Below are 15,765 nucleotides of genomic sequence, written 5' to 3'. Positions count from 1 at the left end.
GAGTTAGGGATATTGAAGGAAGAGTAAACGATATTGTATCGGGTCACGGCAGGAAGAAGTTGGTTGTGGTACACCAATGTGCGAATGATAGAAGGAAAGTTTACTCAGAGGTTTTGAAAAATAGATACAGGAAATTGCATAAGCAGCTGAAAGCAAAGGGTTGGGAGGTCATATTTTCTGGGATCCTCCAAATATTAGGAAATGATACAGAAATTATGAGCAGAGCAATAGACATCAACCAATGGCTGGAAGAATGGTGTTGGGAGGAAGGTTTTACATTTAGGAAGCAGTGGGAATCATTTAGGGGGCAAAGGGAGTGTTTCCGGAATGATAGCCGCATGTTAAATAGAAATGGGGCAGCAAGGTTTGCAATGTGAATTGAGGAAGGAATTCAGGCTTTTTTGGTCAGTGGAGGGAAGGAAGGAACGGATGAAGTAATTGTGATGAGTAAGGCCAAGCAGGAAAATAGAATTTCAGGAAGGGAAAAGTTAAATGTATTCTATACCAATGTCAGAAGTTGAAATAATAATATGGAATAGCTTGAAGCCAAAGTAAATAGTGAGGAGTACGATACAGTTGCAGTGAGTGAGACATGGTTAAAGGAGGAGAGTAACTGGAGGACAGGATTAGAAGGCTACAAGGTGTATCGGTGTGATAGGAAGGAGAGAATAGGAGTCGCAATCTGGGTAAAGGACAGCATTACATCAAGAGAAAGGAGTGACATTAAGGAAGGAATAAATGTTGAGGATTCTGTGTGGGTCGAGATTAGAGATTGTAAAAACAGTAAGATACTGGTAGGATGCTTTTATCTGGCTCCAGGAGGGAAGGAAGAGGAGGAAGGAGGAGAACATGAAGAATTCAAAAGGGCATGTGGTAAGGGAAGAGTATTGATTATGGGGGATTTCAACAAGCCAGGGATAGATTGGGTCCAGGAACAGGGAAAGGACAGAGTGGACGAGGATTTCCTAGTTTTATTCAAAGATTGCTTTTTAACCCAGTTTGTAGATAAGCCCACTCGGAGTGCAGTGTTGGACCTCCTTTTGAGTAACGATCCCAATATGGTGGAGGAGGTGGAGGTTGGGGAGCATTGAGGAGCAAGTGACCATAACATTGTATGTGCAAAGATTCTGTTGAGGGTGAGGGTTCAAGATGGGAGTGTAAGGCTATTAGATTTCAGGACTCAGGCAAACTTTGAGGGTATGAGGAGAGAGTTGGGTGGTGGAGATTGGGAGACTCCAACAACAGGACAATCAGCATCAGAGAAATAGGAAACCTTCAAGGATCAAATGTGGAGAGCAAGTACATTCCAATGAGGTGTAAAACTAGAAGTAGAAAGAAGCCAGGATGGTTGAGCAGTGAGATAAGGAATACTATTAAGGAGAAGCAGAAGGCATTTATTAGGTTGAAAATAACAGGACTGGAGTTAGATTTATATCACTGTTGGAGTAAACAGAGGCAAGTTAAGAAAATAACTTGGCAAGCCAAAAGAGAGGATGAGAAGGACATGGCTAAGAATGATAAACATAATAGCAAGGCTTTCTTTAAGTATATCAGGGGATAAGAACAGGTTAGGACCAGTGTGGCCCACTGAGGAAGAGCACCAAAAGAGTGGTTAGTGACAAAAGTGAGATGGCAGGCTTATTAAACAGGTATTTTTCTTCAACTTTTACACAAGAACAGTCAGGAGAATTGCCAATAGCTGAAAGTATTTATCGAGGAGGTGAGGAAGGACTTTTGCAGAAGATCCAGGTTGGAGTGGAGGAAGTAAAGGAACAGCTCGGTAATCTGAGAGTAGATAAGGCTCCGGGTCCAGATAATATGCACCCGAGAGTCTTGAGGGAGGTGGCTGAGCAGGTAAGCGAGATGTGAACAGATATTTGCAATAGTTCACTGGAGTCAGGACAGGTACTGGAGGATTGGAGAGTAGCAAATGTAACACCATTATTTAAGAAAGGATCCAGAGAAGAATTGGGAAACTATAGACCTGTTAGTTTGACTTCAGTTGTGGGGAAGGTGTTGGAGACATTATTTAAAGACCGGATGAGGAACCATTTAAACAAATACAAACTAATTAAAGGTAGTCAGCTTGGGTTTACCAAAGGTAGTTCCTGTTTAACAGTAGTTCCTGTTTAACAAATATTTTAGAGTTCTATGAAGCAGTGTCTGATTGGGTGGATGAGGGAAAGGCAGTGGACATAGTATATGTAGACTTTAAGAAGGCATTTGATAGGTACAACATCAGAGGTTGTTAGCCAAGGTGAGGGTTTGTGGAGTGGCTGGTCAGATAGCTAATTGGATTGCAAACTGGCTTAGTGATAGGAAGCAAAGAGTGGCTGTGAGTGGAAGGATGTCTTGCTGGGAGGATGTAAGTAGCGGGGTATCTCAGGGATCAGTACTCGGATCATTGCTATTCAATATTTACATCAACGATTTGAATAACGGGGTAAGGAGTAGGCTTTCCAAATTTGCGGATGACACAAAGATTGGAGGTAAGGTGCATTGCAGAGGGGGTGGTGATCAGATACAAGAGAGTATTGATACTTGTATGGATTGGGAAAAAGACTGGCAGATGGAGTTTAACCTGAGCCAGTGTATGGTGTTGGAGATGGGAAAGAACAATGAAAATAGAGATTACAGGATGCAAGGGGTAATTTTGGAGCGTGTCACACAGGAGAAGGATCTGGGGGTGGTAATAGATACGGGAGGTAAGCAGGCAGCACAGTGCCAGACAGCTATAGGTAAAACAAATAGGGTTTTAGGCTGTTTAAGGAGGGGGATGAATTGTAAATCCAAAGAGGTGGTGTTAACATTGTACAGGAATTTAGTGAGGGCCACATCGAGAACATTGTATGCAGTTTTGGTCACCACAGTTCCGGAAGGACATAGATGCCAGAGAGAAGGTTCAGCGTAGGGCTACTAGATTGATTCTGGGCCTAGCCAGACTTAGCTATGAGGAGCAGTTGAAGGAGACAGGGCTTTATTCACCATAAAGGAGGCGGTTGTGAGGAGATATGATGGAAATATTTAAGACAATGAAAGGTAGAGATAAAATATGTGCAGATGAATTATTCAACAGAGTAGACAGTGATAGAACCAGGGCCATAGCCTGAGAGTAAAGAAGAGGAGAGTTAAGATGGTAGGAAGGCAGGGGACTTTCACTCAGAGAGTAGTTAATGGATGGAATGGTCTCCCTGGAAAGGCAGTGGCAGAAGAAAAAGTAGATAAGTTTAAATTAGAATTAGATAGGGACCTGGAAGTTATCTAGATAGAGAGGTATGGGGATGTTGATAAGACTTTTTGGTAGTTTGAGTATTGGTGGGTGATTGTGTACGGAGTGCTGTTGGTGGGAGTCTTGTTAAGGGGGGTTGTGTAGTTAATGTGTTTTTAACCAAGCCCATGCCCCCTCTCCGAGGGGAAGAAGAGAAAAGAAAAAAAAATGATAACAGCAAAAAAAAAAAAATAATAATAATAATAATAAAACAAAAAAAAATATTTTTTTCTTTCATTAATTAAAATGATCTTGGGTTGGTGGGGTGTTCGCGCAGGCATGATGGGCTGAATGGCCTCCACATGTGTTGGATTTCCTTGTTGTCCTTGTTCTTGTTTGTAAACCGCTCACTCGTTTATACGTCGTTTTTGTGGGGTTGGCACTCACCCATAAAAAATGACCTTAAAGCTGTCGAATTGAGGTGTGAATCTTCACAAAGCTCTACCCTCTCACCCTGTTGGTGCCTACCATTTGCAACTGTTATCAAATTTTCAACAAAGCTTTATGATAAGAATATGGAGAAGATAAATCAATAATTTGGTAAAAAGATCAAAGCTCAATGTCATATAAAATCGTCAATTTTCATCCAATTTACCTGAAATTTGAACATGGTTTGCATATTGGGTCACTGAATTTGTTCACCAATAAAACGCTGAAAGATGATCGTGTGGAGGTCAAAAGGTCAAACGTCGAGGTCACAAAATTGTCAATTTCCATCTGATTGACTTGAAATTTGAGTAGAGTTTGTACATTGGGTCACTGAAGCAAGCCAATTGCTTTTGAAGTCAAAAGGTCAAGGTCACCAAAAATCATCAATTTTTTTGTAATTTTTTTTGTTCGCTGTTTTCATCATGTTTAGCTTACGGAAGATGAAGTCTGCATACAAAGCGGACGTGGACAGGCTTTGCATTTTCAGATGCTTTTGAGTTGGATTTTGATGCCTTGTTTTTTTTCCTCCAATAGGTGTCGGTGACCAAACAATTTGCACTTTAACACAAATATTGGCAAAAATTGCAAGCCTTCTCCCCACACTCTCGATAAGGTGGTGGGGTGGGGGAGGTAGAGAGGATATTTTACATCCATGACCTGACCTTGGGAACCCTGAGAAATGAGCATGTATGCAAAATTTGGGGAAGATTGACCAAACATTTTTTGATGATTCTTCAAGGTTCAAATGTACATATCCACAACATATACCTATAAACAGAGGGGTAATACCCCTGGGCACTCACCTGGAAGAATAATGATCCAGAGGAAGAAGTCAATGTGGGACAGAATAATCAAAATGTACCAATGAACCAATGTTATAGCAAATACCTATTTGGGGGGGGGGGGGACCCCTACTCCCAACCTATAAATTCCCTTTGACCCTGATTCTTTTAAAATAGCATGAACAAACTTTGTTGCTTCATGGGTGATGAAGGTTGTGGTCAAGTTTCATTGAAATTGTGTGTGTAGTTTCTGAGAAGAAAGCAAACACATATTTTGGTAGGCAAAACCCCACCCCCTTACACCGCTTTGGAGAACAATTTCTTGTCATGGTGTGAACACAATTTGGTACATTACAGGAAATGAAGGTTCTGGTCAAGTTTCATAGAAAGTGTGTGTGTAGTTTTAGAGAAGAATGGAAATGCATATTTTGGGGGGCAACTCCCCCTTACACACCCTTCGTCCCCAAGTATTTTTTTTACTGTCATAAACAAACTTTGGTACATCATGGGTGTGAAGGTTGTAGTTAAGTTTCATCGGAATTGCACGTGTAGTTTCTGAGAAGAAAGCAAATACCTCTTTAGGGGGGCAACGCTCCCCCCCAATCAACTCTGTCTGTAAAGCCCTCAGACCCAGAATTTTTTTTTTTAATGCTCTGAACAAACTTTAGTACATCATGGGTGATGAAGGTTGTGGTCAAGTTTCATTGGAATTGCATGTGTAGTTTCTGAGAAGAAAGTAAACACCTATGTTGGGGGCCAAACCCGTAAACCCTCTGAGGGCCCGATTATTTTAATGCCATGACCAAACTTTGTGACATTCAGGGTGATGAAGGTTGTGGTAAAGTTTCGTTGAAATTGTATGTGTAGTGTCAGAGAAATTGCAAGTATTTGTGGATGGACGTATTGATGGTCGGATGACACGCCATCCCATAATCTCCACGGAACTACGTTCCAGGTGAACGAATAAAAATAGGGGCAATGTCCCTGGGCACTCAACTGGTAGAATAATAATACTGAGGAGGAAGTCTACGTGGGATGGAATCAGCAAAATGTACCAATGAAACAATGTTATATGTCATAGCAAATACCTATTTTGGGGAGCAATCCCCCCCTCCCCTCCAATAAACCACTTAGACCCCGATTTTTTATAAATAGCACTAACAAACTTTGGTACATCATGGGTGATGAAGGTTGCAGTCATTCTTCATCAAAATTGTGTTTGTAGTTTTGGAGAAGAAACCAAATACCTATTTTGTAGGCCAACCTCCATAGACCCTCTTTGGGCCCAATTATTTTAATCCCATGAATAAAATTTTGGACATACAGGGTGAGGAAGGTGGTGGTAAAGTTTCATCGAAATTGTGTGTGTCATTTCAGAGAAGTTACAAGTGTTTGTGGACGGACGGATGGACGGACTGATGGATTGACAACACACATCACATAAGCTCCCGGGAATGACGTTCCAAGTGAGCGAACTACATTCCAGGTGAGTTAATAAATTTATGTGTTTTCTTCACAAAGCATGACATTTTCTCTCTGATAACTCTGCTCTCCCCCCCACCCCTCAATCCACCTCTCTCTGTCCCATCCTCACTCCGCCCTTTCCTAATACAGTGCAGCACCTTCCCACACATTTCTCTGTCTCCGTCTCCAGACGTGTCCAGGTGGTGATCATGTCCGGACAGTGTTTGTCTCCGGACGTTTCCGGGTGGTGATTATGTCGAGGTGGTGTTTATGTCCGGGCGGTGTTTGTCTATGGACGTGTTTGCATTGGTCTCCGGATGGTGCTTGTCTCCGGACATCTTTAGGCGGAATGTATCTCCGTACATATCTGGGTAGTGTTTATGTCTGGACAGGAGTTTTTCTCTGGATGTGGCCGAGTGTTGTTTATGTCTGGACGGTGGTTTATCTCCGGATGCGTGCGGGCAGTGTTTGTCTCTTGATGGGGTCTATCTCTGGACATGTCTGGGTGGTATTTGTCTCTGGGCTGTATTTATAGTATGAACGGTCAAAAATATATTTCACATCTTGTTTTGTTTCCATTTTCACTGGTATTCTATGCAGAAGCATTTTGATGCGATAATATGAATTGCACTTCACACTTCACCGCACGTCTGCCTTCCCTTCCTTTCACATCACTCTGCCTTCCCTTCCCCCACCCCTCCTCACTCTCCCTCCTGCCACATTCCCCCTTTCTCCTCTCTCTTCCCCCCTCCACCTCCTCACTCCCCTCCCTCGTCCATTGGCGTCACAGGTGTTCTGAGGCACACTGTTTTCCCGATTAAAAGAAAAAGAAAAAGAAATCTGCCCATTTCGAGAGTAATCCTGACCACGAATGGTATTCAGGATCCTGGAATATCCTTTCTTACTTTGCAAATGAACAATTATTTTTCCTACTGAAAGCCTTGCTTTCCAATTGAACAATTATTAAAATCATATTTTATTACTCAGGAAGAACTAGTGTAACTGTTTACCCAAAAGTCAATTCCTTCTTCATTTTTACTTCACAATGTGTGTATCTTTAGGGGTGTGCTCCATTGAGAAACGGTTTGCTTGATTAAAGCACTCAAGCAAGAACTCCAACGTACTGGAATTTTCAGCATCCCTCAACAACACGGCGGTGTCCATGCAAACAAGGCTGTTGTGGTGCTCGAGAAAATGCTGTCAGGACTGTCGTTTTCAGTTTTACTCGATCCTCTTGTGACAACTTCCCAAAATTAATTTATTATGCCAACAGTTACGAGAAAGATGGAAAGAGACAAATAAATGGGGAGTCCAAAGGAGTAGCCTCCCTGTCATGGTTATCTATGGACCAACCACTGTGCATTCTGGGGAGTGGATTTGCATGTTTGTACATCTTGAAGAATTTGGATGAAAAGTAGAAGAAACAATAAAAGTATGAAATGCACATTTCAATAATACTCACAGAGTTCCCATCATGTAGCCTGGTGTTGGCTTCGTGGTTAGGGTGGTGGCTTGGGATCCCAGGGTCCTGAGTTCAAGCCTCGTTGGCCGCTGAATTAATACACCTGCAGGTTGACTCAGCCTGTCATCCTTCTGAGGTCGGCGAAAGGAGTACCAGTGTGTATTGGTTGAGGGGCACTGCAGCAGTGACACAGTTGCGCTTCCAAGAAATTATAGCTACCCTGGCAGCTAAGCTGCCATTCGCAAGAATAAGAAGAAGTTCCCACCACTTGGGGAGGGGAGGGGGGGGTAGAGTTTGCACATTACTTGCTGAACAAAGGATAATATGTGTGTTGCAACAAGATTCTTTTGAAGCTTGTGTGGTGAAAGTTCAAAGGTGTCGAAAGGGTGTAAACGTCTGAAGGGTCGCAGGGGTTAAAGGGTCTATAAGGATTCTCAAGGTCCAAAGAGTATGTTCCATTCTTAGTTCGAGTCGAAGGGGGGGGGGGTAACTCCTTAATTTTTCCTTACATTTTGTGAATAATTGTAATGAAGCAAACATGTGAATATGAGTGGCCAATCAGTGGAATCCTTCCAGGGGGAGTTAATGGGCGTAGCGGTCACTGAAAAGCACTTCACAGGAGCTCATCATCACAACTCTTTGGAGGCTCATGCACTTTTCTTACAAGCCTTTTTCTCATTCACGAGTCACTCAGCACATCAATAATTAATAGTCAAATCATTCACGTTTAATAAAATTGTGGCTCATTGGTCCATTTTACAGCATTACCCATTGTCAATGACAGACATTTTAACACTGTACCAGTTCCCTATCCTTGTGTTTCAAGATAACGACACTCCCAACGGAAAAGAGAATTTATTTTTCAAAAGTTTCAACAGGTTATTTATAAGAGTGATGTTAAAGTGACATTTCAAACAAAATGCCTCATTGAAAATCGACAATGAACAAACAGTAGGAGCACATATGAACAACCAGAGAGTTGGTGTCAAAGCCACCCAATGCTCGCCTGTTTATACATTTATCGTTTTTAAAAGACTAGTCTAATAATTAATATTTTTTATAAAACATTGCAGTGAAGTCTGATCCAAATAATTTTAAAGCAATATATGTATTTGTATATTGTAATGAGTAAAAAATAGTGTGGTAGATAAAAATATTAGATAGGAAAAAACTAACGTTGATGTGCTACAAAAAAGTTAAGTTCAAAACAGGTCAAAAATAAAAAAAAAAAATTGAAATTCTTTTTTAATTTCAACTTCACTACATCAATATAATGTACACCAAAGGAACCTCCATGCCAAATATCAGCATCCTAGTACACATATTAAATGAATGGCAAGCTTCTAAATAACTTGCACCAAAAACTTTAACATTTTCACGTTGACGCTGATGCTGACGCTCACGCTCACGCCGGGGGTATCGCTGTAGCTCTCTGTTCTTCGAACAGGCGAGCTAATAAAGGAATTAATGAGAGACAGAGACAGACAGACAGAGACAGAGACAGAGACAGAAACATTTGTCCTGCAGGAAACAAATGATGTGTTTGTCAGGTTGGGTTAATGGAGAATGACATGAGATGTTGGTGAACTGCGTGGATGGAATCCTGGAAATAAAAAAAACAAGAAGTAAAATTGAACAGCCTCAGCAAGGCAATTGCGCAAATGGGGAAAAAGAGGAATTAAAGAGTGAGTGTATGCCCTAATTCTGGATTTTGGGAGTTGAACCGTGAGTGGGCAACTGGAGGAACTTGTGAATCCTGGAATTACTTGGGAAGGTCGGAGGACTGAGAAAACATAGAGATCTACACCAGAGAATAGGCAGATATAAAAATGAAAAAGAATGTTTCACATTGTGTTAATTAGATAATTCATCAAAGCTTTTGTTTTTTGTATACCTTGTCAAAGCTGGAATGAGAGCTAACACACAACGCACAGCAAGGGTGCCATGAGACAAGAGGGGTGGGATTGGGAAGGCCAAAACAGTGGGGAACAGAGACATTTGGAGATCTGTGGAAGGGAGAGGGATGGGGTGGGGAACACGGGGCATACAAGATGGACACTACAGGGACTTTCAGGAAGGAAAGCAGGGAATTTGAAGGAGGGGAGATTGGGGTGGATTAACAGGGGTAGAGAAGATCGAGGATTTGGATGGGGGACGACAAGAGGTGGTGGTGAACAGCTGTTTTGAAGGCCTGGAGGAAGAATGGGATTGAACAGAGTGAGGGAGTTTATTCCAAAGGTGGGGAAAAAAAGAATAATGGAAGAGTGAAGGTGAGCAGGGATTCGGGATTTTCATAGTTTTACAGGAAGGGGGTTGTTGGCAGACCTTGAGCGCCCTGCGGAAAAATGGGCGGGACAGATAGCAGACAGAGCGCGGGGGGTGGGGGGGCAAGAGCGGAGAGGAAACGGTAGAAGACAGAAAGACCACTGACCAGCCTGCGGTGAGAGAGTGAAAGGCCCAAAGGCTCAGCCTCATCGCGGGAGATGCCAACGATGATGGCAGATAGTGAGACCCAGAAGCTTAATAGAAAGGATTTCTTCCAGAGGATTGTTGAGAAAGTAGATGTGCGGTGGGGGTTGGGGGGAGGGGTTCCAAACGGTCCTTTCTGATAGACATAGTGAGAGTGTGAGATTTGTCAGGAGTGAGACATGTTCCATGTGTTGGACCAGTTTGTGATTTTATCCAGATCTGCAGAGTGAAGAGGCTACTGCTCACCGGTCTGAGGGATGACAGATGGTACGGCAGAGGGTGGAGTCATCAGCAAAGAGATAAGGAGGATTTTCCAGAGTCTGAGAGATCATTGATGAAAACCAGAAAAAGAACAGGGCCCAGAACGCTACCTTGAGGAACTCCAGCCTGGACAGGAAGGGGGGATGAAAGAACTCCATTTAGGGCCACACGTTGACTGCGACAGGAGAGGAAGTCTGCGAGCCATGAGTGGAGATGGCCTTGGATACCATAGGAAGAGAGTTTGGTGAGTAGTGCAGGGTGCCAGACCATGTCAAAAGCATGCGATATGTCTTGGGATATGGCTCTGATTTCATGTCCAGCATTGAGTACCTCCATCCATTGTTGGGAGAACAGAAGCAGCATATCCAGGGTAGAGTGACCTGGTCTGAAACCAAATTGATGATCGGAAATCAAGCTGTTGGAGAAGAAGAAAGATTTAATGTCTGAAGCGATGGTGGATTCCATCACCTTGCTGATGATTGGGAGAAGGCTGATTGGTCTGTCGGTGCAGGGATATATTTTTGCACCTTTTTGTGCAGGGCAGTGATGTTTGCAGATTTCCAAGTAGATTGCAGATGACATTGAGCAAATGAGAGGGTGAATAGAACTGAGAGAGGGTGAGAAAGAGCAGAGGAGCAGGTTTTAGGACACGTGGGCTGATGCCATCTGGACCGGTTGCAGAATCTGACTCGAGGTTTGACAGCAAGCTCTCCACCTTGTCAGGAGAAAAGGACACAGAGTCCAGGGACAGTTGGGTGCGACTGTGTAAGATGGGTACAGCAAGCAATGGGTTTGGGACACAAGATTTGGAAGCAAACACCGAGTTTAGGCATTTAGCCTTTTCACGTGTGGTATCAGCAGTGTGGCCATTTGAGGTAAGGGAGGGGATGGAGGGGGAACATATACCAGAAACAGATTTGTTTAGATGCCACCAGGATTTCGAGGGGGGAGAGAGGTTTGAGTGTTCAGACTTGAGATTAGAAAGATGTTGTTTTCTGGCTCTCCTGAGGGTATATACACACTTGTTACGAGCTTTATGGAAGGAACTGAGATTACCCTCAGTTGGGTTTGCTTTCCATGAGGCAAAGTCAAGTTGTTTCAGGACAACTTCCTCACCACAAGCTTCACTGAACCATTGGCGGGAGGAAGGGTAGGACAACTGAAGACGAGAGGGGATAAATCTGTGCATGAGGAAGAGCAAGTTTCTTTGAAAGAATTCCCAGGATGAGTTGATGTTGGAGAACGTAGTGATAGGAGACCAGACTAGAAGTTTCATGGCTGCTTGGAGACCCTGCTAGTCGGCTTGAGTGAAATGCCAGACTTGACGGTGCTGAGGTGGTTCCCTGATAACAGCCAGAGAGATGTCCTGTTTGACAAGGACGTGGTCAGAAGAACCAATTGGAGCGGAAAAAGAACAGCAGATATTTTCTGGGAAATTGGTCAAAATCAGATCCAGAAGAGATAGAGTACCATTGGTTGAGATCCGGGTCAGGAAGTTGACCGATTGAGTCAGTCACAATCAGTCGCAGAAGTCTTTTGCTGAAGTGCCATGACAGGTGAGAGAGGTACCCACACCTTGCCAACTGGCATGATGACAATTGAAGTTGCCACATATGAGGAAGAGAGAGTTCGGATGAGAAGATAGAAGTTGGTCCATGTTTTCGGATAGTGAGGTGTAGATGGAGTCATCACTGTTAGGTGGACGGTACAGTACACATATAAACATGAGGTGGGAGTGGAGGGGAGCCTGAGTCAGAGGTAATCCTGGGGGTGTGGGGGAGTGAGGGCAGTGCATGGAGAGTGACGAATAGAGTTTTTGATGAAGAGAGCAACTCCTCCACCAGGACGAGGCTTAAGTCTATCATTCCGGAGGAGGGAGTAACCAGGGAGAGATACTTGGGAGTCAGAGTCGTCTTGAAGGAGGAAAGTTTATTTTAGGCAGATTATGTCTGGTTTGTCAGAGGAAACCTGTATGGAAAGATCTGTGAGATTTGAGCGAAAGCCCCGGATAATTGAGGTGTACACTGTTAATGAAGAGGGAGGGGAGGAGGCTTTGGTTGCAGCGGATGGGAGGGGAGGGGGTGGATATGACAAGAGAGGATGGGGGAGGAAAAGAGATTTGTTGAAAGAGTGTGGGGGATTGCACAATTGCTAGGGGAGGGGGCCGAATGAGGAGGAGAAAAGGCTCTGTGCTGCTGGGGGAGAGGGGTGGGCAGGAGAGGTGGCAGAAAGCAGTTGAGGATTTGAGGAGGTGGTGTGATGAGATGGAGGTGAGAGGGCAGAGGAAGGAGGCAGCTTTGTGGATGTGAGGGGGCGGGATAACTTTGAGAAGGGTGAGTGAAGGGAGTGAATGGTGGGAGAAGGGAGAAAGGTGAGTGGGGAGGGTTGAGGGAGAAAGATGAGGGGGGAGTTTTTGAGAAAGGTGAGAGGGAAGCTTGGAGGGAGAAGAGTGTGACGGTTGCTTTGAGAGGGAGAGGTGAGAGGGGTGAGTTGGCACTGAAGTTAGAAAAAAGAATGGTTGATGGAAAGTGAACATGTACAGCAAACTGGGTTTTTTTAATTTTCAGGTCAGAAATGCGATTAAAGACATTTCTTGATGTATGCAATCAAGGCAAATTAAGAGAATGGAGAGAAGAAACGCTGTAACAGATGGATTTTTTAGGCAACGTATGAAGGAAAGGTCGAATTGAGAGCAGTCTGTTGAAGTGGAAGAAGAGTAGTGAATTATGAATTATGAGAGAGTAATGAGAACTACACGTGTGGAAGAGGAAGATGAAGCATTATAAGAGATCATTTTAATTATTATTTTATTATTATTATTATTATTATTATTATTTTTTATTATCATTAATTTTTTGAGAGAGTTTTCATCAGATTAGGCAATGGAAAGATTGTAGAAAAAAATCTTGAGGTGAATGGTGACTTTGGATCGGTAAACGCAGAGGGTGGAAACAGATTGCGTGGTTACTACGAGAGAAGCACATGGCCATGGGAGATGTCTAGTCAAAAGTGAATATATTTATTTTAAATAAGGATTGCATAACATTTGGAAAAGGGAAGGTTGAAGTAGAATCGTGGAGGTGAATGGTGAATTTGGAACGGTAAATGCAGAGTGAAGCTATGCCTTGTGTTGGTGTAGTGGTTAGGGTAGCGGCTTGGGATCCAAAAGGTCCTGAGTTCAAGCCCCGTTGGCTGCTTGAATTAATACACACCAGGAGGTTGACTCAGCTTGTCATCCTTCCGAGGTCGGCGAAGTGTGTACCAGTGTTCTGGACCTGGTGTATGCCCCGGTTAAAATAGGTGTACCATATCCCTGTGTCGTAAGAGGCGACCAGGGTTGCGTCAGGAAGGGCATCCGGCGTACAACCTGTGCCAAATCACTATGCGGATCATACGGATGATCCGCTGTGGCGACCCCTAACGGGAGCAGCCGAAAGAAGAAGAAGAAGAAGAAGAAAGGCAGAGTGAAGCTGCTGGGTCGATGAAAAGTATCAGGAAGAGGGTGGAGAGAGACACGTGGATACAAGAGGTGTACAGATCGAAAGGATGCAAGGAAAATTATTAATTTTTAATGGATATTTGAATATTGGGTAAGATTCGGGAATGGGAGGTTGTAAGAAGAAATCGTGAAGGTAATGGTGAGAATGGATCAGCTCAAGTAGAAGAAAGGTAGTGAAGAACAAGAAGAAGGTGAAGAAGAAGAATGTTGAGAATGTGAAGAAGAAGAAGAAGAAGAAGAAGAAGAAGAAGAAGAAGAAGAAGAAGAAGAAGAAGAAGAAGAAGAAGAAGAAGAAGGATCGATACTCATGAATATGCAAGGAGGACGGTAGTTTTTTTTTAATTTAACAAGAAACAGAGTGTTTAGTTGGAAGGGATGGGAGGGGGGACATTGGGAAAGTGGTGACAATAGGAATTGAAGGTAATAGGGAGAGAATACAAATAGAAACGATCGTAAAATAGAGGGGAAGGATTGCCTCATTTCAAGGGCCTCAAGGAACCCGGTAAGACAAGGTCGATGAAAACTCACAAAATAGCACGATTTTCGAAACAAAACTGAACAAGGAACACGCAGTAACATGTAGGTGAGAAAATAAACAGTTAAAACAGGACAAAAATCGACCGGAGACTTAACTTTGAGAAAGTCGGCAGAGACCCCTGAGAGAACCTGCCGTTGCTGCAAACCCAGAACCGGAACGCAATCACTGGTTAAACAAAATTCATTTCATCAGTGGTTAAACAAAATTCCAAAGTTCAATCTTAACTTTACATCAGAAGATTACATGACACACCCAGGGAGATAACAACCATTCAGGAACACAAAAAACCTTCGAAGGTGTATGAAAAACGAGTTAGTAAACACAGTGTGCCACAGCTCAGGACTACATGAACATGATCATGTGTTGAAATATTTCAATTAGGAAGTGTAAATGCTTGGTGAAAGTGCAGCAGGTGAATGGACCACGTGTTCCTGGGCTGTACAAATTCATCACCAGGTACGAATCTGGTTATTTCAAACTTTCAGATGCCATGTTGTGTATTTCATTTCATCTGTTTATTCCTCGACTTCTTCTGGTTCTTTCCTGTTGAAGAAAGCTACACAAGTGGATTGTGTTAGAATTGGTTTATATTTTCTGATAAACACATAATATATAACCTGTTGTATCTGTTATTATATCCCCATTTATAAAACAGTGAAGACATAATATTTCATTGAAATGGCTGTTAAAGCACCCTGTAAAAACATAAACAAGTTTTTCTGCTCTGGTGTAATGTTTAGAATTTCAAAAATTATTTCAAAACTCATAAAACTCTTCCTTGTCTGAGAATGTTTAAACTTCATTTTGGGAACAGAATACATGAAGTAAATTGTGTTTCCCTTTGTTTACATGGGTTGGCAGGATGTCCTGGGGGTATGCACACCTTTAAGTTGTCTAGCATGGGTTTGAATCTTGACCCAGCTATAAACTGTTGTTAAACATCCCACGGTGTCCTTCATGAAGAGTAGGCAAGCAATTGCCGGAAGTGTGGCCAAAAATTCTAAATTCCTGGCCAAACCTTGTGTTCACCCTGTCCCAAGAGAGCAAAGTGCAAAAGGGGCAATCCCCCCCAAGGGAGTCACTCAACCCCATATATGGGCATATGGAGTAGTTGTCATAGTAGTAGTTTTCTATCATGTTCCAGTAAATAAAGTTTTCTTTCACGTTCTTTCATGATTCATATCTCAGTATATAGTAAATATCCTGTCAAATTAAATATCCATTTCCTTTAAAGGAAATATCCTGTAAAAGTCGTTAAAGTAAATATCCAGTCAAAGTTCATGTCATGTGCAAGGATTTGTTCCTACCTTTCTTTTTGAACAGGCACCAAATCAGAAGTGATGAAACAATGGCCAACAGGAGCACGTATGCAATGAATATCCAAATGAATATCACACAATGCGGAGTGGCTTGACCTGTGGAACAAAACACCAGGGAACTAGTAGGGCACTCGGTAGAGCACGTACCTCTGCCACGTAATACCTGATCCACGAGAACATATTGGGCCCAACACATTTTTGAAATATGCTATACGGTACTATATCGTTTTTGGCCCTATCTCTCATTGGTGAAGAATCACTTAAAAAATTAAAT

General features: G+C 42.8%; 2 protein-coding genes across 4 annotated transcripts in view; one reads left to right on the top strand and one right to left on the bottom strand.

Moving 5' to 3' along the window:
• The window catches only part of LOC147025060 (uncharacterized), a 42,132-nt gene extending 34,775 nt beyond the window's left edge, over positions 1 to 7,357 (top strand). Inside the window, exons 8-9 of one of the 2 annotated variants that reach the window (XR_015059328.1) lie at positions 5,857 to 5,965; positions 7,005 to 7,357. The gene's annotated coding sequence lies outside the window, so the exon portion shown is untranslated. Of the gene's footprint in view, positions 1 to 5,856; positions 5,966 to 6,733; positions 6,954 to 7,004 lie in introns of those variants that run through there. The other variant, XR_015059329.1, reaches the window with a different exon arrangement.
• Positions 7,358 to 8,246: 889 nt separating this feature from the next.
• The window catches only part of LOC147025059 (T-cell surface glycoprotein CD4-like), a 34,454-nt gene continuing 26,935 nt past the window's right edge, over positions 8,247 to 15,765 (bottom strand). For both annotated transcript variants that reach the window (XM_085885640.1, XM_085885641.1), the window contains exons 6-7: positions 15,480 to 15,587; positions 8,247 to 14,728 (exon numbers count right to left, since the gene is read on the bottom strand). In XM_085885640.1, the coding sequence (XP_085741766.1) occupies positions 14,688 to 14,728; positions 15,480 to 15,587 (149 nt within the window). In that variant the 3' untranslated portion in view covers positions 8,247 to 14,687. The remainder of the gene's footprint in view (positions 14,729 to 15,479; positions 15,588 to 15,765) is intronic.

The sequence above is a fragment of the Eptatretus burgeri genome, chromosome 6, assembly GCF_056783735.1.
Source record: "Eptatretus burgeri isolate ZD-2024b chromosome 6, Ebu_testis_v1, whole genome shotgun sequence".
NCBI classification, from domain to species: Eukaryota; Metazoa; Chordata; class Myxini; order Myxiniformes; family Myxinidae; genus Eptatretus; species Eptatretus burgeri.
This window is presented reverse-complemented; position numbering and strand designations above follow the sequence as displayed.